The sequence below is a fragment of the Alligator sinensis genome, unplaced genomic scaffold (assembly GCF_000455745.1).
Source record: "Alligator sinensis unplaced genomic scaffold, ASM45574v1 scaffold364_1, whole genome shotgun sequence".
Classification (NCBI taxonomy): domain Eukaryota; kingdom Metazoa; phylum Chordata; order Crocodylia; family Alligatoridae; genus Alligator; species Alligator sinensis.
The window spans coordinates 85,012-108,777 of record NW_005842546.1 but is presented as its reverse complement, the minus strand read 5'-3'; the positions used below and the strand labels follow the sequence as shown (position 1 = coordinate 108,777).

The 23,766-nt window shown below is 47.4% G+C and overlaps 2 protein-coding genes across 2 annotated transcripts in view; both read right to left on the bottom strand.

Annotated features, from left to right (window-relative positions):
• The window catches only part of LOC102380353 (olfactory receptor 51E1-like), a 14,420-nt gene extending 7,444 nt beyond the window's left edge, over positions 1–6,976 (bottom strand). Inside the window, exon 1 of the mRNA XM_006032093.1 lies at positions 6,957–6,976. The gene's annotated coding sequence lies outside the window, so the exon portion shown is untranslated. The remainder of the gene's footprint in view (positions 1–6,956) is intronic.
• Positions 6,977–10,148: 3,172 nt separating this feature from the next.
• LOC102380117 (olfactory receptor 51E2-like) lies at positions 10,149–23,507 on the bottom strand. The gene is made up of 2 exons (XM_006032092.2): positions 23,432–23,507; positions 10,149–11,153 (listed from the first exon to the last, which is right to left on the bottom strand). Exon 2 carries the CDS (start codon positions 11,103–11,105, stop codon positions 10,149–10,151), a length of 957 nt encoding a protein of 318 aa, XP_006032154.1. The 5' UTR covers positions 11,106–11,153; positions 23,432–23,507.
• Positions 23,508–23,766: the final 259 nt, after the last annotated feature.

The window sequence follows — 23,766 nt, the reverse complement described above, 5'->3', positions numbered from 1 at the left end:
AAGAGGCTGGATGGCTGCCTGGCTGGACTCATTTGAGTCCTGTTTTTTGTTTCTAGGGTTTTTTGTTGTTCTCCCGCCCTGGCGGGGGGTCGGGCTAGAAGATCTATTAGGTCCCTTCCGACCCTAAAACTATGAAACTATGAAACTATGACTCAGACGTGCCCTTATGAACTGAATGCTGGCCCATGAGGGTGTCAGCTGGACACCCAGCCGGATTCAGAGGGATTCTGTTTACCTGTGTGCTTGTGTCTGACTGCATTTTATTGTTGCTCTTATGAACTGATTCTTGGCATATGAGGGTGTCAGCCTGTCCATGCTGATCAGCCCGGCCAGGTCAGGCGTGTCACGTTAATTTGTGTGTGTTTGTGTGTATGACTGATTTGGTGACTGGAGGAACCCAGCCCATTGAGATTGAGTCCTGAAAGATAGCTCCACTGGGGGTGAGGGCTTGCAGAAGGGAGAGATACAGCTCCGTGTAGTAACACAAGCAGCACACTGACAGAATCACCAAGACCCTAGAAACTATCCCTAATAAATGAGCACACCCCAAAGTAATGGGCAGATTTGGTAACAGAATCTATGAATCTATCTTGATCCCTTTAGGAAAGTGTTCGTATGATTTGATGGACTGCAATAGCATAAAGGTGGACTGCTTGAGCAAGCTGGCACCTGAAGAGGCCTTATGAGGCATGTGAGAGGTCTCCACCATTCAACTTCAAACCCTGTCCACACCAAAAAGTCAATTCTGTGAGACGCTCACAATCCACAACTCTTTCTACAGTGACTGGGAATCAGGAAGGGCTCAGCATGTCCAAGACTGTCTTCATCTTGCAGGAGAAGGTGGCTTGCTAAACTCATGGAATATAATACCAGGCGATTTGAGAATAAATAGCTGAATCATAGAAAAACAGAGCTGGAAAGGACTTCAGGGGGTCATTTAGTCCAACTGCCTGCCTCCTTGTCTTTATGCCATGAAGTCTTCCCGGCTACAAACTTCTAGCTCTAGGCAACTTCAAGCACCTGCGTCTAATGGTCAGCCTAATATTTAATAACAGTCAAACTCAGCCTAAGGCCATTTCAGGAAACATTTGTTTAAACTCACCAAGATGCCCCAGTAGATGAGGCTGAGAAGTCTCTGTGTTTCACCAGCGAGGAAAATTCAATGAATGCAGCATATAGCTTGGATTGGCTTGGCACCAGGCTCTTATTTATCAGCCTACTGAAAAACACCCAGGGGAAGAAGGGAGGAGGAGGGTTCATCACTGGAGAAGTCCTCTGTGATCCAGTGCTCTGTACAGATAAACATGTGTCACCTCTTTGCCACCGCTCTCCCCTACTGAAACCCAGTGTATAGAAATGATCATGGTTAACACCCATCATAAAGAAGGATCCCAGAACACCCTTTGGACAGACTGCGGTCTGTATTATTTCTATGATAAGTGTGCATGCATTAATTGTCCTCCCTTCATTATATGCTGTTCTATAATGGGAAGGATTGGGTGATCTTTCATCCCATCTCAGGGAAGGGCGAGACATTGGTTTCTGCTCATAGGTTTCATGGTCAGCAGGGAATGAGCCATGAATAAGTAGATAAGGGCTATGTCCCTACAGAGGACACATGTTCGGTTCATACTGTGCAAGCCTCTATGACTGGAAGTTGCATTGCAAGGACTGACATCGGCGGGGGGCACGATGACAGCTTGCACCCTGAAGGGACCTGATCCCTTTGGCCTGTCCTTATTGACTTGGGCTCTGCTCAGGGTGGGCTTAGCCAGGCTGAACCAAGGACTTGGCCTATTGCCTTAGCAGTTGACTAGTATACACTGCCATGTTTGGTTAGGCTGGGTGCCTGGCTTCATGTCATTTCTGGGTGCACTGTGTTCCCCTAAAGGGGTACAGTTCTCCATGAGGATGAGCCACAGGCAGCTCATCGGAGGAGCATGGGGACGGCAAGGTTTGCCATGACCCAAATTACTGGTCTTAGACTGCAAGAACCCAAGGGCTCTTCATTATTAGGATCTTTGCCTGAGGTGGCCTTACTCAAGGAGAATGTATAAAGGTTAGGGGGTCCTGATGGAGAACCTGTGCAGAACCTGGGACAACATTACAAGCTTTTTAGACACACGTGTGGGAATCATGTAATAGGGTGGACATGCTGTTATAGCCCCGATGGCCCAGAACACGTACAAGAAGCAAACCGGGGGGAGGTTCTTTTTTTTCCTCTCTTTTTAATGATAGCTTTTAGTAGAGAAGCTGTATATTTGGAAGAGAAGCATGGCAAGCTTTCACCCTGAAGCAGGGCAACGTGTCGTCAAAGCTTATCCACTTTTCTCCCAACCATGCAGATGGTTTAACACAAGACATTACAACCCCCCCGCCGCACCAAAACAAAACAAAACAAAACAAAAACCAAAAAACCCTTGCTGCTTGATGAAAAACATGATTTCACATTCAAAATGTCCCTTAATCTGGGCAGTGGGACCCCCGTGTTTAACCACAGATGGCAACACAACACCTGGCACAAAGTAGAGGAGAGACTGTCTCTCTCCTTTCAAACCCATGTGTTTATTGTACAAAAAAGGATAAAAAACAGCAATAATACACACACAGAAATAGGAAAAAGTGCGATCTTGAGTACTCCATAAAAGTACATGGAGTGCATCATTAAAACCTATTTTCCTTTAGTTCTCCTGAGATGCTCGTCTCCATGGCATCAGCGTGTTTCCAGCAATTCATAACATAACAGGATATGACTGGCAGATGTTACGAATGATGCCTTTTCCATGCTTCTTTCCACAGTTGTCACAAATTTCGTATGGGTTGCAGTTAAGAATAGAGAAGGACACGCGTCTACAGCCCCGTGTCAATTCTCTGAGCCATCGGGATCCCCTGTAAAGTGTCCAGGCTGTCCACAGACTAATAATGATGCTCATCACCAAAAGTGACCCCAAGTTTTGGGATGTCATGGAGCATGCACAGGAAGATATACATGGGGTACGTAGGCTTGGCTTCATCTTCATAATGAAGAGTACAGCACAGTTGCCCACGACGGCCAAGATGTACATGCATCAGAGGGAACACCATCCAGAAATGAGTGGACTGTAGCCCAGGGATGCTGACCAAGGTGAAATCAGGAGAGCTGAGGTTGTTACCATTGGAAGAGGCCATGGTGTGCTGGCTCAAATCCAGTGATGCTATTCCATGTAACTTCCCCCCCCCCTTGCAAGGAAAAGGGAAATGACAAGGCAACGAGGCATGTCTAATAATACTGCATTGACTGGGATTGCAGTCTGTAGATAGCCTCACGCTTCATGGGAGACATCTCACTGGTGGGGGCACATGATGTTTGTCTTCCAAAGCCTGGAGTACTGCTCCTAGTCTGGGGTCCTACCTTACAAGAAAGACATAAATAAATAAGCAATAGCCCAGAAGAGAGTGAAAATTGAATAGAGGCCTGACTCTGAAGGAAAGAGGAATCGTAGAGAAGTAGGTCTGGAAGGGACTTCTGGAGCTCATCTCATCTAGTCCCCTGCCTGAGGCAGGATCATCTCTATCCAAGCCATCCCATTCAAATCCTTGTCTAACCTATTACTAAAGTTACACAGTCAACCCTGACACAACACAAGATAACACCCAAATCTGCTGTAAGGAAAGTAGGGGGACCATAGCCCAGTCAAAATCCCCAGCATCCAACACTCAATGCTTCTTGAGGAAGGTGAACCACCTGCACCACCCCACCAATAAAATAAAATAAATTAAAATAAAACCCTGGTGCAAGCAGAAGCAGAAGAGAGCGGAAAAATCCTTCCCAGCCCTATATGGCAACAAGAAAAGTCCAGCAGCTTGAGAGAATACCATAGCAGAGCATAGGCATAGCTATGTCTGCATCATCTCTGACCCCATGCCTGTCCACTTCTTGAACACCTCCAGTTTTGGAAGTGCAGGGATGATTTAGTCTGGAGACGAGAGGATTGAGTCGGCATTTGGTTACAGTCTTTAAATACCTGAAAGGTGGTTACATGGTGGGGTAGAGATAAATGATTCGCAGCGAACAAAACATGGAGCAATAGTGTTAAATTGCAGTCAAGAAAATATAAATTGGAGATTAGAAAGAATTTTATCACTCTGACGGTGGTTAAGCTTTTGACTGGACTACCCAGAAAACTGGTGGTATCTCCATTCCTCTGCATTTTTAAGAGCAGATTAGATAGACACTTGGATTGGCATGGTTTAGTCAGGAATAATCCTGGCTTGAGCAGGAAGTTTGGTTTAGGTGTGACCTCCCAAGGTCCTTTCTAGCCCTGGTTTTGCATCCTTCTATGAAATAGCTGAAAGGCTGCTATCAAGAAAAGGGAGAACGACTGTCCTCCCTTGCCGCGGTGGACAGGGACAAAGGCAATAACCTGCAGAGAGGCAGATTTAGATGAGCTCTCAGGAAAAAAAAAACAAACCAAACCAAACTTCCTTTTTGTTGGAGTAGTGAGGCACTGGCATAGATTGCCCAGGGAAGCTCTGGCATCTTGCTCATTGGGAGTTTTCAAGGGGAGGCTGGATACGAATTGGACAGGGGTGATGTAGGGTTAGAAGTCCTGCATTTCATCAGGACCAGGTGATCCCCAAAGTGTCTTCCTCTCTTTGGTTCCCTGGTTTTGCATTTGCTGTTGATGAATAGGAGATCAGAAGAGCAGCTCCTGGTCTCTTTCTGTGCTGCAGCTATTTCTATAGAGCAAGGACCATATAACGCTTCACGTCCTTCTTTTTTTCTAGCTGGCCACTTCCAGTTCTACGACATTAACTCATTCATATGAGCTTATCAGGAAAGACAGCGATCCCTGGGAGTAACACCCATGACACTAGACACAGAGGTCATTATTACTCTATCGATGCCTTGAGAAAAGAAACAGAAACAGCCCAAAATGCACAGTCTTTGTACGAGTTATTAAAGAAGGCAAAAAGCTCTCCCTAAAGAACTTTTAAAATCACGAATGCCGTGCAAAGAGCCATCAGGCTGCCATACCCTGAACCCACCTAATGAAACATGGAGGGTTACTTAGCAGGACACCATTAAGGTCCTAGCACAATAGCAATCCCAGCTACGATAGAGAAGTAAATAATAGCTCAGGTCACTTCGTGCACTCTGGGAGACACGGTATAGTCAGGTGGCTCAGGACATAAAGGAGAATGGAGGCATCAGCAACCCTAACCCAAAGCTTGAACCACACAGAGATGCACCTCAGTGCTAACATGCCTCGCAACCTTTAATAAAAGATCTCATATTGACCTAAAAAACCTTGTCTGCCTACGTCCTTAGACCAATGTGGCTACAACCTACACCCCTCACAGCCTTTCCCCATTGCTGCCACCATGTCCAGCAGGGTTTCTGGCACTCCAGTTTTGGACTTGGCCATAAACATTTAGGGCCCCAAAGCTCCTTCGAACACAGTTGCTTGGAGCCCTCTCTTAGGGCTTGTCCACTTTATGGAGCTATTATTGCTCGGTTCACAGAGCTGTGTTGGCCGAGCCCATCGGTGCAGGGTCAGCAAAAGCAGACACAAGGGTTTTGTACCCTATCTCCTTGAAAGACACGTGCGAAGACAACCAAAGCTCACTTCCATCAGCAGAGCTGCCTCTCTGCTGGGGGTTTTGTCTGAGGAGCTACAGAGACAAGGAGCTGTGATGTTTTCTGTAGCAAAGAGCAGACCTCAGACAAGGACATGGAAGGATGTTCAAGAGTATTTTGGCACTACAAGATGCAAGCAGGAGCCCTGGGGGATTGTTAACAGTCTCTCAGCTGGTGCTGGCTCCTGCTGCCAGAGCGATGAGAGCCAGGCTCTTCAGAAAGTCACCGCTGCCTGCCGGGGGGAGAGTGCCAGAGCCCCTGAGTGTGACCTGAGAACCAGGGGGATGCAGCAAAGGAAGGGGAATCAGGAGCTGGGGAGACACCAGGGATAATGGTGAATGAGCTCTGAGTCTGGCCACCTTCGTGAGAGTCTGCAAGCACCTGGGGAAAGACATGGGACAGCCCCATCGGAAGCAGTGCTTGCATCTAGGACCTGCAGCTTCTGCTCTAGGCCTGGAAGAGCTGCTGCAAACTCAGGTGGATGCAGTGACCATCAAGCCTTTCCTCCCTCGTCACCTAACTGGGTTTTGCAAATACCCCCTCCTCCCCGATTCACACAGAGACTTTGCAAATTGCTTGGGGGCCATTGTGGGAAACCAGATGCCTGAAATGGTACAAAACAAGTTTTGCTGGAAAAATTGGCAGAAATTCACTTCAACTCAAAACCCTTCTGTCGTACCGCTCGCACTTTCTCTTCCTGATTTTTCATCATTTTATTTTTAATCAGCCTGGTCTTAGCTCATTTTCTTACTCCTGTCCTGCATAATTTGCTCTGACAATTAAGATCCTGATGGCTGGGAACAGATAATTTCATTATGAAAAGGTGATACTGAAATATTTAGCAGGCTATTTGTTGCTGCGGATGCGTTTATAACTATCCCACCAGCTTCATCTGCAGCCAACGTGCTGACAACCGTCTCTCTCACACATTGGTCCTGTCAGAGCTGTGCTTATACCAGCTCTTAATTAAGTCAACCTTCAGGAAACATGTATAAATGCAAATGTTATAATGCAAAATAAGCTACCAGTCACTATATTGCAAGACTTTTCTGCAGCCTCTTGCACTAACATGGAGGTTTAATTAATTCGCCACCTGAATTATTAATAGTAATCAAATCAGCTCTACCTCCTAATCCTCATTAAGTGTCATTGGGACCAATTATACTGAGGGGCTCATTTTGGACAGTGCCCCCAGCCCTTTCTGAGCATCCTAGGACAGCGGATGGACTCCGTGAGCAGGGGATGATTCCCACACAGTAGCTTCTTCCAAGACTTTTGCACTTTATACATGGAGGGAAGGGAGGGTGGGACCTTCCTGCTGCCTTTGGACACTTACCTTGAACAGCTGAAGGGCTCCTGAAGTCAAGTCTCCTTGGCAGGCACGGAGGTGCCATCTGGCATCCAGGACGCTTAGTCTCTGCTCCGGCTGGTGCTATGCTCCCTCCCTTCCCAGTTGCGTGCAGAGAAAAGTCCATCCTCTCTGACTTGGCCCTTTATGGATTTGAGGATTGTTATCAAATCCGCCCTCACTCTTTTCTTCTCCAAAGTAACAGGCCCATTGCTCATAAATGTCCTCAGCTTCCTCCTTGATTGCAGGTAAAGAACCAGAATAGGACATTTCTCAGGGGCGGTCTCATGCATTATGTACAGGCCCCATGGCACTGAGAGGGAGGAGGCAGGATGGCAAATACACTGCATTGCTATATACACATAGCAACTGCTTTTGATCCTGTTATGCCTCAGGTTCATGGCATGTGCAGGGCTACGATTGACCCCACCTTGTTGGCACGTTCACAGAGAGCTTTGTGCATAAGCCTCACCAGCGCTTTGGATGAGCAGGTTGGTTTGCTTCATGTACAGGGCTCATAGTCAGCTTTAGCATCACTTTGTGCCTGGGCCAAGTTGTGGTCCCTTCTCAGTCGTGCACTGCATGGACATGCACGGCACTTGGGACACACATGCTGGCCTGAAGCGGGTTCGAAAGAGGATGGACCTGGACTGTTTTTAGTTGGGGTAAATGACGAACAAGGAGCAATGGGCTCAAGTTGCAGCAAGGGAAGTTGAGATTAGATATTAGGAAGAACTCTTTCACGAGGAGGATGTTAAAACACTGGAACAGGCTCCCCAGACAGGTGGTGGAGTCTCCATCCTTGACGCTTTTGAAGACCCAGGTAGACAAAAACTTGGCTGGGATGATGTAGTTGGGGCTGGTCCTGCTTGGAGCAGGGGGTTGGACTAGATGTGACTCCTGAGGTCCCTTCCAAACCTGATTTTCTATGATTTGATGATTTAATGGTGACGCACTGGAGACACAGGGATACTTGTCTGGGTGCTGAGCATTGGGGAGAGGCTGGTAGTTCAGTTAGCTGTTGGTAAGGTGTGCTCCTCTATTCTGGTAGGTCCCTGTCATTTGCTATGTGTCAGGTCAGCTGAATGGGATCAATTATCAGCCCACTTGAAGGTGGTTTATCCTGCTGGGGACTCCGTTCTGGCCCAGTGCTTTCTGCACAGAACGATCCCTCCTGGATTGATAATGCATGCGGAGGGATGTATTTGATACAAACATCCAAGTCAAGTCCCCTGTATTTGTAGGCATCCATTTATCCAACAGATCCCCCAAGACCATCTACACAATCCCCCTTGCACACAGCAGGCACACAAAGTCCCCCCTGGAAAAGGACTAACAGTGACACAACCTCTTGGGGCTAGGAGGAGATCTGTGTGTATTCCAGAGCAACCAAGGACTGGAAAGAGAATCCAGTTTTTTTCCATCAAAGTATAAGGATGATATAACCAAGAGATGCAGCCCAGTTTAAGGCAAAAATTGAAGAGGAGACTGCTTCTTTTTCTTTTTTTCTTTTCATTTTGATTGAACATTTTTATTGTACAAAAAGGTCAAGGAAAACTACAACATAAATAACGAAACGGGGATGCATGTGATGTTGACTGCATGAGGCATGTATATTAATTGGCTCATTCATTCAAAACTGCCCTGCGTACATTTTTCTGCCTCACCCATCCCAGTGGTGTCTGAGGACCTGCCAGCAAGGCACAGACTGAGGCAATGGGCAGCTGTCAGATACAGAGTCTCTTCTTTCCTTTCCCCATTGGATATTTGGGGGTTATTTGGGTTTTTTTACTAAAACACCTCATGTGGGGTTTCCAGAAGGGCGCTAGTGACCTTGCAATACAAGCCCCCCTCAAAAGTCACCTAGGACTACATCCGATAAGTGAGTCAAGGTGAGCCACACTGCATATTTGCTATAGGGCAAACTCAGTTTACTCTATGGTAAATGTGGAGGTGACATCGGTGCTGGCCTGCTCTTCTTTCCTGGGTGTTGAAGTCGCAATGTTTTGATCTTGGACAGGGCATTTTTGGCATGGTGTCCAGAGTAAATCTGTGACTGGACGCACAGCCCTATGCATGTGGTTGCCTAGTTGTGCAGACCGATTGTGTTTTATAGCAGCCATAGCCCGTGTGCATGCCCTATGTGGACATGCAATAAACTTAAATGCCTTAACATAGATCTGGATTTTAACAACTAGACTTAGACTTGGGATCTGAAAAGGGCTTTGGTGGGGACTGCCCCTCATTTGCCACTACAGCTCAGTAGTGTGGGTATCCACCTGGAGGTCTTGGGTTCAAGCCCCCCGGCCCAGCTTGAATCAGCACCTCTCATACTTCCCAATATCAAGAGGTTGAGCTTCTTGCAGACCTCATGGAAAGCCAATTCTGTGGATGAGAGAGAAGCTGAAGACTCCTTCGGTATGAAGAAAACCATCATATATGTGTTCTCTGCTGCTTCCTGACCTGCAAAGGGGCATTTTTCTGGTGTTTTCTTATTATTTGAAATTATTTGCTACATCCTTCTCACCAACACGTCACAGGCAAAATTTTGCTTATGAGACTTTTCTGCTAAGATTGACCTGGGGAATTGGAGTGGAGGGACTGGTATGTGGAGACCAGGGAGAAGCCATGTGACCTTATTATCTGTCTAGTGTGAACTGTTGATCCTACATAGTTGTTTTAATTTTTACTGAATGAGCAACACAATGTGCTGATTCTGGAAACATTCCTGCAAGGAAATTCATTTGTCCAAATACAGTACTTTTGGAAAACAGGTGAAAGAGGTAAAACATAGAGAATCCCCCAAGATATGCAAGTGCATGGGCTGGGGTTGATTGTACCTAGAAGGAGGAGGGTCTGGCCTTCTCAAGTCTCTGACACCTCACAAGTTTCCCATGAATGTACTTCTCTTCCCTGGTATCTTAGTTGGATTATCCCATCACGACAGGACTAATTCTTGCTGTGGAATGGCTATTGGCTTCTTCAGGGTCGGGTTTGGGGAGAGGCCATCATTTAGTATATGTACAACAGAAGTGTTTATGAGCTGCAGTCATAGTCCACAACCCTTTTTTTCTAAGCACTGTGGGAGAACAGAACAAAAAGATGCTTCATGACCCAAAGAGCTGATGATCAAACACAGGAGAAGGCAGAAAGACACAGAAGTCAAGAGGAGAAGACAAGTCACTGAGCTGCCCCATAGCTCTCCATCCTAAAGAGCTTCAGGATCCGTCTCTGGATTTCCTTGGTCCTCACCCCATAGATAATGGGGTTGAGCACAGGTGGCATTAAGATGTAGACGTTCCCCATGATCACATGGATCAGTGGTGAGTGGCCATTCTGTACCCGGTGCACCACAGAGAGCCCGATCAGCGGCACGTAGAAGGCTAGCACCACACAGATGTGGGCCACGCAAGTGCTAAAGGCCTTGAGCCGCTCCTTGCTGGAGGCCAGCTGCAGAACCGTGTGGATGATGAGGACGTAGGACAGGAAGATGAGCAATGAGTCCAGTCCCATCACCAGGAGGATGGTGGTCAGGCCATACACAACATTGGGAGTGGTGCCGGCACAGGCCAGGTTCATGACATCCTGGTGCAGACAGTACGAGTGGGACAGGACTTTGGACCCACAGAATGGCAGGTTCAGAATGAGCAGAGGTAGTGGGAGAAAGAACATCACCCCCCTGGCCAAAGCCACCAGCCCAATCTTTGCTGTCACTGCATTGGTGAAGATGGATGCATGCCTCAGAGGGTGGCAGATGGCCACGTACCGATCTGAGGCCATGGCCAGCAGGACAGAGGACTCAACAGCAGAGAGGCTGTGGACAAGGAACATCTGGATGAGGCAGGCACCAAAGCTGATTTCCCTCATGTCAGACCAATAGAGGGAGAGGAGTTTGGGCATGGTAGCAGTGGACAGCACCAGGTCAATGGCAGCAAGCATGCACAGGAAAAAATACATAGGGATGTGTAGGCTTTTCTCCATCTTCACGATGAAGAGCACCGCACTGTTGCCTGCCACCGCCATGATGTACATAGAGCAGAGCAAGAATGCCATCCAGGATCTGCCAGACTCCAGCCCAGGGATGCCGACCAAGATGAAGGTAGATGGGCTTAGGTTGGTACCGTTGTGGGAGGGCATGGCACATAGGTAGGAACCCACTGCTGTTATTCCATGTCACGTCCAAGTCTGCAAAAGGAAGAGAAGCAATGCAGTTATAAAGCACATCTAATGACCCATCCCCATGATAACAAAACAGATAGTCAACCACCTGGACGAGGATCAAGAATTCCCCATTATGGAAGATGCAACTTTCTAATAAATGAAACATTTCAGTGGAAACATCTCAGTGTTATTGGACATTCCCCACCCCTGTCCCCAGTGAGGAAAACTGAAAGGAAATATTTCATTCAGATTTTTTGGACTTTAGACTTTAATATGTTCTGTTAATCTGAATGGCTTGGTATGGAGTCAGTTCCACTTTTAAACTGCACACTGGTATGATGCTATGTTGCCTCCTGGGTGTTGTCTTTGGGTGACTGATGTGAGATGTGTGTCTTTCCCATGCTTCCCTCTTTCCAAATATGTTTTGGTTTTAAACTGTTATTCAATTTTATTCCTATGGAGCATTTTGATAGTTCAGGGGTTTTCTTCCATATAGAAACCACAGTTGAAATTCCAAAATTGCCAGCAACACAGAAATTCTCTTTTTGTTCAGTTGTAAAATGTATGGCATTTACTTGTTATCTGTGTAAGCCAGGAGCTTGATTTAGGAGTTTAGGACCTGACTCCTATCTCCACCACTGACTCAGGGCCATGTATAGGGGGACTGAAAAATGCAGAGAAGTGCCCATGGGAGGCTTCCAAGAACAGTGCAGCCAGGAAAGTACCTATCGCCCAGGGGGCTTCAGACATCATCCCTTGATACGGACAGGTGAGTCCCTAATGCCTGAGCTGCATCCAGACCCTCCCCTCCACTCCCCAAAGTTGGGTTAAGTTCCAGTCCACCAGTTCAGCTGAATTGCTAAGCAAGATGGATCTCACTGAGAATCAATCACTTGATCCAATCCCCCTGCAGGGGGAATCAATCACTTGATGCATTGCTATCAATCCCCCAGCACATGGCCAGATGACAGTAGTGCAGTTGGGTGCAGTAGGAGGGAGAGGAGGCTGACTGAGCACACGTGTGGGCTTTCAGCACACGTGTGACCCCCGCAGCGTTCCTGAGGTGGCAGAGGCTGAGAAGCAACAGCGGGGGCAGCAGCAGCTGATCCCCCAAAGGTAAGTGGGGCAGGAGCCGGCGCAGCTGCAGAGGATCTGGAGGGGAAGGCCCCGGATCCCTCTTTGCTGAGCCTGGCAGGGAGCCGCGCTCCCGAGCCGTGCATGAACAGAGCGCACAAACAGGGATCTGGCTAGGGCAACCCTTCCCCGGGGGACAAAGGGGATAACCTCGGAGGGTGCTCCTAGGGGCTTGCCCCGGAGCACCGGGATCCAAGACCCCCCTGTGGGAGGGGAGAACTGGGGGGGTGGGGGAGAGGCAACCCACCTCCCTTCCAGACACCATCAACCCATTCTTTTATCTGTCCGTATCCAGCCAGACCCCAACATGATGGAATTGGCTGTGGTTGTGCCAAGGATTCCCACTGAGACCAAAAGGAGCTAGATGTCTTCCTAGGGAATAGGATTCCTAATGCCAGGAGAGGAGAGCGATGTGCCCTCCTTAAGGGCCTAGGATTGTGTCTCTGATCTTGCCATACCATTGGGGCATGAATTAAGGTTGGGTCTTTGTCATTGACTCTGTGGCATAGGATCCTAGCCTCTGGTTTGGGTTTTGAAGTCAAATTCTTTTTGTTCATGTTTCCACATCATGAGACATTTCAAATTGGGTCCTGCTCCACTTTGAATTGGTGGCCAATTAAAATAAAGGAAAACTATAAAACCCTCCTCTTAGCTTTCCAGGGTGAACAGGGGTCATCTTGTCCATCTCTAGGCCCAGAGGCAGGCTGAACTATTTTCTCACCATTCCTAATTCAGCCTCCTCTTGATGACCTCCAGCAAAATGTTGCACCAAAATTTTGCACCACCTCCCGGAGGTTGCACCACCTCGCTGGAGTCACTTGCTCCATTGTTCTGACAGTCAGGAAGAGTTCTCTGAGCTCAGATCTCATGAGAGCACCATGCCATTTCTGTTCATCCACTCCCCTCTTGGTTTGCTGCAGCCAGGGGACCGGTCGGTTTCTGGCTAGAGGCAGGAGCAGCGGCACACTGAGCTGAAGCATGCAACTCCTCACCTTATCAGTTGCAAATGCATTGTGGTTCTTTCAATGACCTAGGTATAGCTATGCCTATATTGTCTCTGTCTCTGTCTCCTTCTTCTCCCTTCATTTGTCCCATCTAAACTGGGTCACTATTGTGGATCCTGGCTCTCCACTGGCTTTGGTCATACATCTCTTCTTCTTCAACTCCTTTTCTCCATGTCCCTCTCCACTATATCTCTCTATCTCATCTTCAATCTTCCTCTGCCCCTTCTCCATGGTAATGCCATTCCAGTAGCTTCTTTTCCCACATGTTCTTGTAGACTGCTTTGAACATGCCCATACCATGGACATGCCCATACCATGCCAGTCTTTTCTCATACCTAGGGGAGTATTATGGGTACTATGCTAGTACTATGCTTATATTGTATTATTGGTATTTCCCAGGCTTCTGGGCTTTGCTGGTTGCCAGGTGGGCCCTAGAGGGAATTTTCACCCCCCTGCTGCTACATGTGTCAGAGTTATTTAAACCTTTCACAGAGGCGTTGGGTGTTGGCTGCAAACCAGGCTTGGAATTGTGACTGGTCCAATGTTCCTGCACGGACTTAAAGCGATGTTTGTGTCTAGAGGGGCTTGACCCTTTGCTCAGGGTCAGACCAAACACTGTGTTTGGAGTGAGGAAGGACTGTTACCCCATAGTCAGATTGGTACAGACTTTGTGGGGTTTTGCCTTCCTCCTTAGGAAGGGGCATGTTGTTACGCAGATCATAAGTACCTTTGTGGGTATGCCATTGAGAAGAGGCAGAAACAGGTCTACAGCCGAACCTTTTACTTGCTTGCATGTTAAAACATGAAAACAAACATCCCAAAGTCTATCTCGCTATCTGTGACAGCCTGACATAGATTCTCACCTGTACTGGCTGGGGAGACTCGAGAGGTGGGTGGCATGCAGATTGGCTTCAGGTCTTCGTGAATTTGCTGAGTTCTCCAAATTTCCTTCCAGCTTATGGCCAATATTGATAGATGTCTGGTTTTAATATTCTAATAATTGATCTCTGATTTGTTTTACTTAATTTTTTGGTTTCAAGGAAACAAGACTTAGAACTGAACTGAACTAGTTTTCTTGTGGCCTTGGAAGGCATTAATTAGCTGGGATTGATATTTCATATATTTCATAGAGCGGTCATAGAACAAATTATATAAGCATCTTAACAAAAATATATTTATTACAGCAAAAGAACATCTAATACATTTGGCTACATCAATCACTACTACTAATATTTTAAGATAAAACTATGCTATAGTGTATTTGGATTATTTAACCTATGGTCCTCCCTTATCTCCTTCCAGGTCTTGTGCTTTGTTTAATTGTGTTTGATGGCTTCCTCTACTTTGCTGACCAAGCTGATTGTTATGTCTGCAAAAGTGCACACTACAGACACTAAGAAACAGGCTTTGGGGCCTTCTGCTTAGCCGCAGTTCTGTAGTTTGGTTTAGGCCCCTTGAAAATGGCCAAGGCTGGCAACAATGATCCTCTCCCTTGGATCTCTTAAGTGTATTTTAACAAACTTTGCAGCAGATGGATGTTGACCACTGTGGTCTCTCTGCTTTACTTGTGGCAGGTTTGGGTACTATATCTTGTATTGTGTCAGAGTTGACGGCATAGTTGTATTAATAGTTTAGAACATAAGTGTGTCTGGGATAGTTTGGGTAGGGCTGATCCTGCCTCAGGCAGGAGGTCAGAATAGATGTGACCAATGGAGGCCCTGTCTAGCCTGAATTGATGTGTCTCTATGTGTCTATGAGTCCGTTTTAACCCTTTCAGTACCTGTTGCCCTCCTGCTTTATGAGTGGCAGGTGAGGGTGTTTTTGGTGTCTTTGTGCAATATGCCCTATAGTTGTGCAACAATGTCAATTTTGTAGTTTTAGGAATAGGTTAGACCAGAACGTGTCTGGGATGGTTTGGGTGGGGATGATCCTGCCTTGAGCTGGGTTTGGACTAGATATGACTTCCAGAGGGCTGTGCCAGCCTTTTTCTATGATTTTGTCCTGAGTTGAGTGGACACAGCAGGAGATGCGTAACAGCCTCGGGGTTATACCTGATTCTGATAAGAAGTGTCATGGGGTTAAAAAAGGGCAGTTGCGTATATCCAGGTAAGGGTGAAGCTACATGTTGCACGTAGACTGTAGAGAAATTTTAAGCAGTGTTAAAGCAGAACATGCTGTGAGCAGTCACACTTAAAGGGTTAATATAATTTGCTGGCAGCACAGCTCTGAATTGCACCTCAAAGACTGGTGGGCAGTGGCATGACTAGGAGCTACAACACCTGCTTTGGGGTACAAGGGGGGCGGGAGTTAGAGCAGTGCATCCTGGGATGCTGGAGGACTGAACATTGCTCATTTTATTTCCATGCAGCGGACTGAAGCTACCCTGACACAAGCTAGTTAGCACAGCCAAGAGTTAACTCTTGCCTCAAGCAGTCAAACTTTGAGCTGCTCAGAGGGCACTTAGCATGGCTGAATGAGCTTTAACATGCAGATGCTCATGTTTTAAATCTCCTTAAGTGTAAAGTGTAACTTTACCTTTAGTATTACCCTAGGAAGAGAAACTAAGCTGGAATCCTCCCTTTGAGTTGACTTGGGGTGTCTCAGTGGTGGCGAAGGCATGCATTTTGAGGATATCTTATTTTGGCTCCCAGCCTCAAAATGAAAACTCAGCTTGGATCCTGCTGTGAGGCAGCCTGGCTGGGTTCCCTGGCCCTGGAGCTGGTTTTTTCTCTCCTCCCGCTGTGTGTGCATGAGAGAAAACAGGACACATGGCTCTGCATGCTATCACACAGGATGTGGGGCTGCTTCAGATGCCCTGCTGGCGGGCAACTCTTAACAGCACACCCTGCACCTAGTGAAAATTAGTTTCTACCATTTTAGGAGTCTCACCCATTTTGAGCTGCCTCATCTGTATCCTAGGGCTGCATTGGTCCAGGCGGCTTCTTATCTCCTCCACTTGAGAGGCCCCAAGATGCCAGCAACTTAGAGCACGTGCTCATCCCAGAGTAATTGGCACATGTGACAAGTTCATATATGTCCACCCCCTGTATTTATGTGCACACACAACTGCACACCCACACACTTTTCAAGCAGTTGGGTTGCAAATACCAGAAAGAAATGCATGCAGCTCTAGGGTTGGCTTGTACCATTATTCACAGTCGGGGGCAAATAAGTGCTGCATTTGTGTTGCTATCCCAGTAGCAGCTCCAGGAGAATGGTCCTCCTGAGGTCCCTTCCGGCCCTACTTTTCTGTGTTTCCATGAATCACAACTCTCCCTTCTGGTTCCCCCAGGAGGGTATTTTAGGTTGTCTTGGGACCAGCAGGAAACCACCTATCCCCTGTGTCAACTCAGTGTAGGGTGGGTATGGAGCAGACAGGACTTCAGGACCTTCCCTCCTGTTTGCCCTGAGCCAACTCCAGGGCATCACATCTCTCATACCAGCAGCTTTGAACTTTGGGTCCTAGTAGCTTGGGCAAGGGGTCTGTGCATACTGCACACTCCCTTGTGCACGTGTGGTCTTATTTAGAGCTGAAACCCCTTCACTTATATATTGGTGACCAAGTGAAGAAGCAAAGCAGCAGCACTCAACTCCAGGTAAATATTTTGGATACAAAAAATACTTATTCTAGAAGCCTCCAGCTTGTGGCCTGGTTTTAGCTGATTGTACCAATGCACCCATCTGGCTGAGCAACATCTGGACCATATCATGAGCTCTGGACAAGCCCAGGTTGATCTGGTCCCAGGCCACAGCTGGAGGTAATCAGGTTGAGTTGTCCCTTTGGGAGAGGCCCTGTCCACACTGGTTATATAAATGGAAACTAGGCAGCAGTGAGAAGTCTGGGAACAGACCACCTTGCTGTGCCTTTAGCGTGCTTAAAACTCTGCACCCTGACTCCATGCTCTGAAACTCTGGCTTGGCCTTACCTTCCTGCTCTTACTTGCTCCTGTCTTGTACTTTGGATCAATTGCATGCTGTAGCCATGACCTGGGCTCAACCCTCAGCAAAACTGGGATTGACATTTGGTTTGACTTTGGCTTCCACTCTGGTAAACCCCTGACCTAGCACGATCCACTTGGATGGACTGCCTACAGCCCAATCAGCCCTTACAGGACAGTTATGGTGGATGTCACCAGCATCCCTCTCCAAATCTGTCTCAACTTTACTCTATATATCATAGTGGTGATTGCAAGGGAAGAAGGAGGTGGGCAGGGAGCTGATCAATGGACAGCCTCTTGTCCCAAAGCAGCGCACCTCGAGAGTCCGATTGTGGCAAGGGAGAAGATTAAGACTGAATAGATGTATCTCAGGGTGTTAAAATATTCTTAGAACCATATAATCATAGAAAATGAGGTCTGGAAGGGACCTCTGGAAGTCACATCCAGTCCAACCCCCTTCTCCAAGCAGGACCAGCCCCAATTACATCATCCTAGCCAAAGCTTTGTCTAGCCAGGGCTTAAAAACCTCCAAGGGTGGAGAATCCACCACCTCTCTGGGGATCCTCTTCCAGTGCTTCACCACCCTCCTCGTGAGGAAGTTTTTCCAAATATCCAACCTAAACCCCACTTGCTGCAACTTGAGCCCATTGCTCCTTCTGTCATCTGCCACCATGGAGAACAGTCCAGCTCCATCCTCTTTGCAATCACCCTCAGGATGTCCTGTTGAATGATGGGTTAAGACAAGACAATCTGTTCTCATGGTGGGAAGAACAGCAAAGAAACCCCTAAAGCAGTTGACTCTTATGACCTCCTGCAGGAGATTCAACGTTTATAGATGGAGGTGGCATGAATGGGAAGGGACATTACTGCTGAATGCCAACCTTGTAAGGAACAAGGGTAGCGGCAGGGTTGCTAGCACTCTCTTTGCTAGTCTGCCAGGGGTTAACATGGATTTATATCTCACCAGATTTCATAGAAGCCATCAGAAGCCAAGGCTGGATGCCCTGAGAGCTCCATGATGGAAAACATATGAACAAAGAAGCTGTTTCTCTGGCATTAAACAAGAATAAGCCCCACGTTGCAGGCAGTGTGGGGACAGACAGACATGGGTCTATAAGGGCCACCAGAGCCAGGAAGAGGCCCAAGAGCTCAAGATGGACTAGGTCGGCACGCATGAGGACAATGGCTGTAGTAGTCAAGAGCTAGCTCCCCTCCAGCCAAAACCTGGTTCTAAGTTGAGGCTGGATTCAATTTCCACGAAGGTCCATGGCAAAATTCCCACTGCCCTGCATGTGTCAGAACTGAGTATGTTATTCGATGATGTCTCACTTCCTTACCAAGCCTGTTAAAAGGGATGGAGATTGGCTCTAGGGGAAGTGGACAAAGCTCAGAACCACTGGACAGCAGGCATCTTTAATTATTTGATCCCAATGAACCATGGTATTGGGTTCCCATAGTTTATAGGAATCGTAAGACTTTATTGTACATTTGTCATCCCTGACTAAGACTTCTGGGTCCCCTTGGAATTTCTCACCATCTTCCCTAGACATGATTCATTTAAGTTTTTGCTCTCTGCAATTATTACCTCTTTGCTGCTTTTCCCCTAGCTAGGGGACATTTCATCCCCTGGCAGGATGAATGGTTGAGCTAACATTACTAACTTCACTTTAACCTTTCCTTGTGCTAAACACTGACTGTTTTTCCTTATTCTCTGTGACCATCCTCACATTTAAATCTCATCTTTTGTCTTCTACAGCTGGAAGCAAAAACAATATCCAGGCAATAAATGCATGGTGCATACTCATACTACGTACGTGCATAAAAAACTTTCCTTGCCATAAAGACCTTGCTTTTCAGAGCTGATGAGAACCATTGGTTTCAAAAGAAATCAGAGAACCTTATAGTTGCAAGGGACTTCAGGGTACCTCTAGTCCAACCCCTTGCACAGATGGAAGATGAGCTGTTCCTAGCCCACCCCACCCCAGTGCCTCTCCAGCCTCCGCTTGAGAAGCTCCTGCTGCTCTTCCCTTCAGGCAGCTTTTCATTCTCACTGCTCTGCGAATACAGCCATCTTACCATAATCCTGATGTATACATATAGGAGAATGATATAAGTATAGTTTACAATCATTTTATGTAAGCAAATCTCCTTTATTATCCATAACATATTCTGAAACATCCAGTATATAACTTTCAGTATATAACCATGGAACGAACAAGAGACCACGACAGAGTGAGGCTCATTAATGTCTACAAAAGGTGCAAAAGGCACTGCTGTACGCAGGTCCACCAATGTGCGCTTGGTGTTTGACAAACAGAATCAAAGATACTAGCTGAGGTTTCTGAAAAGGGCTTGTGAGGCTAGGTAGTCAGATTGAGACACGGAGGGTGCATCTACACAAGACACTAACTGCAGTAGCCTAATCCTACTGCTCAGTAGCATGCAGGGCAAAAACCTTGTTAGTACATAGGGTTGCCAACCCTCCAGGATTGCCCTGGAGTCTCCAGGAATTAGAGATAAAACTCCAGGAGACTGCTGAGAGTCACCCAGGAGATAAATGATAAGGCATTCATTAAAATAAATATTAAATGTTGAATCTGATTTATACAGTTGTCCAGTGGGTTTCTAAAATGTAATAGTAATGTGCATTTTCCTTCCTGATGTAAAGTCATTAATGTCATTACATCATGTGATAAAACCTCCTGGAATAGATTCAACCCTACTAATAAGCTACTGTGCAGTATTATTAGACTACTGCTCAGGTAGCATCACTAAAAAGCTGTGTGCTGGCACTACTGTGCAGTGGCACCAGTTACTGTGCATTGATTTAGTATTTGGTTATACAAGTACTACACTTAATGTGCAGTAACTATGGTGCATTAGTGAATGTGTAGATGTGTGTTGCAAATCTACAAACAGGCCTCTCAGGTACCACCGACTCCCCAAGTGATACTTAGGTTTATTCAGAAACATAACTCAATTCCCAGCCAGTGTCAATGGAGACCGTAGGATCGTGAAGCCATCATAGTGTGGGACCGCTGCAGAGCTGTGATGCACTTCCCACATGCCCCTACCCAAGGATGGAGGGCTCTGCCCCAGCCCCAGCCCCAGCCCCAGCCCCAGCCCCAGGCTTGTGCTGTCACAGTCTTGTAATCCCAGGGTCTCTATGGAGGCTGGCCAGGAGCTGTGTGGACAAGGCATGTGGCTGAGCAGGTTGCTGCTCTAGGGCTGGGGCTGGGATTTTAGGGTGGTGACAGCATGGGGCCAAGCCAGAGCCACAATGCACACCCTGAATGCCCCTGCCCACAAAACCCATGCTCATTGCAAGGGCATGCAGGTAGCAGATCATGACCTTGGCCCCAGCCCTGGCCCCATGCTCTCACCATCCCAAGATCCTGAGGTCTCCCCGGTCCTGCCAGCCTGTCTTGCTCCCCTATCCCAGGTGCCCAGCCATGTGCCCTGCCTGCTCGGGGCCCACCCTTGGCGGCAGGTGCAGGGCGGGTGGGCTGGAGTGCCTGGGCAGTGGGGCTGGGGCTGGCAGCCAGAAGGAGCCATCACTGTGGGAAATTGAGTTCACCGTGGGCTGGATTTTACCCACCCTTGCTTAACCATGTAACAGTTATGACTCTGCAGATTTTTCATGGGGATTGCCATCCAAACGAGGCCCTGAGTCTCTCATGCCACCGACACATGCAACTCTGAATTTGTCTGCAGGGTATCCTGGCTTGTTTGAGTGCAGATGCAGATCTCCATGCTGTCTGTATCCATTCTGCAGGGCAAAAGCTCCAGAGGAAGGACATGGCCCAAATGAGATGCATAGGCAAAGCACCTGCAGTGCCTGCTAACCAGCACGTGAATGGCAGCTCTGCACCCATTCAGTTTCAGGTGCAGAGATATTAGGGCCAGTGTTTGCAGTCCTGGCTTGCAGAAGCACGTAAACCCCTATCTGCAGAGGTGCTCGCTACCTTCAATGGCCTCCGAAGTGAGGAGGTGCACACCTCTGAAACTCAGGCAGCTCAGCTGGATCTATATACATCTAGCTATTGAGCACTGTGCCCCTTGAAAGCACCCTGAGGACCCATTTTGCGTGCAGTACGTGGAAACTATGGACGTAGCAGCCTCTGTATGAAAACTGAATACCCTGGGGTTTAGCAGTCATGATCCATCTGCATAATGATTAAGAGCCAGGGGAAATTCCAGCTCAATCATGACAGCGCTGACAGAGGGGGCTGGTTAACACAAAACAGTTTGCTTTAGATAAACAGCGATGCCTGGATTTCATGCTTAATAAGATCTTGTTCCATTAAACTCCAACCTTCCTGGCAAGTAAAATCATAAATCCTAAAGCCTGGAGAGGCAACATCAATCTTTAAGGTATAATAAGCTGTTCTCTTCATGATGGAGACTGGGAAGAAACTGTCCTGCTATTATTATTAGTGCTAAGTTACGCCGGCCCCTAGAAACCATACAAAGCAGGGCTTCAGGCCCCACAGTGTCAGGTGCAAAGGCAACCATGCAACAAAAACAGCACATGGCCCAAATGCAGAGAGCCTACATGAAAGGCGGCGAACCTTTTCCACTGAAGCAACTAGTGCTTCACCCTCAGATGCAGGAGAAAGGACTAGATGTAGCACAGGGCTGATCCTGTAGAGCATTTCCTTACAGTCGTATAATGCAATGCTGCTTCCAGCAAACACCCTTGGGTAGCCTGAGCAACTCCATCCCAATTAAAGCTGCTGCAGAATTGGTAATATTCAAGCCTTCATTTTTTATGATGGACTCCTGGGTGCGAAAGGGGGAAGCATCTCCAAGCAACCTGTTTCTTTCCTGCATTAAAAGCTTTGTGTTGCCTCCCTAACAGCTCCTGCCCATCTCTCCAGACAATTAAAGTGCTGCTCTATACAGCATTGAAGCACTGATTGAGGCACCTGAAAGTTAGTTTGGACCATGACAGGGTGTGCATTTAAAGCCCAATGGCAATTTCTGAGTGGCTTTCAATGGGGACTGAGCTACACTGGATCAAGGTGCTCTCCAGAAGAAGAGTCTTTGGGATAAGTCCACATGTTGTCCATCATATGCCCCTACAGTCAACTCCAACCTATTTTGTCCCCATTTGCTGCTAAAGCGTTAACAAATATCAGCTCTTTAAGGAAATCGAATGCCATCATAAGCAATCATAGACTGGCAGAAAGCATCGTCTGTCTCCTTATCTTCCACCCAGAGCTTGTTTCTCCTTCCCTCCACTACCGATTCACTGCCAACCTGAACATCACATGAAAAAAGCAAGGACGTGGACATTTCCTTAAGGCAATGGTTTTCAACCTTTTTTTCCCCCCATTTGTGGACCCCTAAAAGATTTCAAATGGATGTGCAGACCCCTTTGAATTGTAAGTGCGGGTATTCACATATGTTTGATTGATCATAGTTATCTTTCGGGGGTGCCTTAGAGCAGTGCTTCCCAAACTTTTCCTCAGCACGACACCATTCATGGCCCCATTTCCTCACTCCCAACTCACAGCCACCCCATCCGCTCATGGTGTGACCCCATTTGTGGTCGTGACTCATATTTTGGGAACTGTTGCCTTAGACATAGTGTGCAAAACCTCAGGACCACAGACTGCAAACCGCTGCCTTAGGGAGCAAACATGGTTAACAAGTGAGCTGGTGAAAGCAGCACTTTCAGTGTTTCTCCTTCAGCATCACCTCTGCTGACTTTACAGGCAAAACTTAGGTGTCTGCTATTCCCACTGGCTTTGCAGGGCCTGGAGGCAGTGGGCAGGTGATTTGGGCTCTGCTTGGGTCCCTGCATTGAGCACCAGAATAGAAAAGGCAAAGTGTCGAGGGCTTCCTACAAACCCAGCCCCACGCACTTCATCAGGCTCAGGCTCCTTGGAAAAGGAGCCCAAGACACACACACACACAGATCTGGGTGGCATTTCTCAGATCATACACTAGCAATAATGCATCTCGATGCTCACCAGCCATGAAAAACCTCAGCTGGGCCGAATGAGTGATGTGGGGAGGGCAAGGTGCTGCTTCAGACACACGTTTCCCCATTGAAAGGTGCATACCCCCTCTGTAAGAATTACGCTGAACTTAAAACCCACAGCAATAACTGAGCCCTTCTCTTCGTCAAGCAACCAGTTTACTTACCTGGAAACACTGGGAAAAGACCATATAGCAAAGTTGGATTGAAGACACGACAATGAAGACTAAGATGACTTACCCAGCTCAGCAGCAAGGGGCCGGGTTATATGGCCTGCTCATACATGATCAAACAGCTCAACCCAGTTACAATCCACAGGGAAAACTCGCATCTGTCTCTGGGGTGGGGAGGGCAGTATTTATAATGCATCCTGAAAATGACCCAGCTGAGATCACGTGTCCAATCACAAGTCTCAGCACATCGACTGTAAACAAATGTGAAATGTCCAAGGGAGAACCGTTATGCGAAGTAAATGCTCTTTTTCCACTTACGACGTTCTCCCAATGAAAACCATGTTTCCCTGCTGGTTTTATTGGGCAGGCAGCCTGTTTACAGCTGGCCATGATTTATGGCTG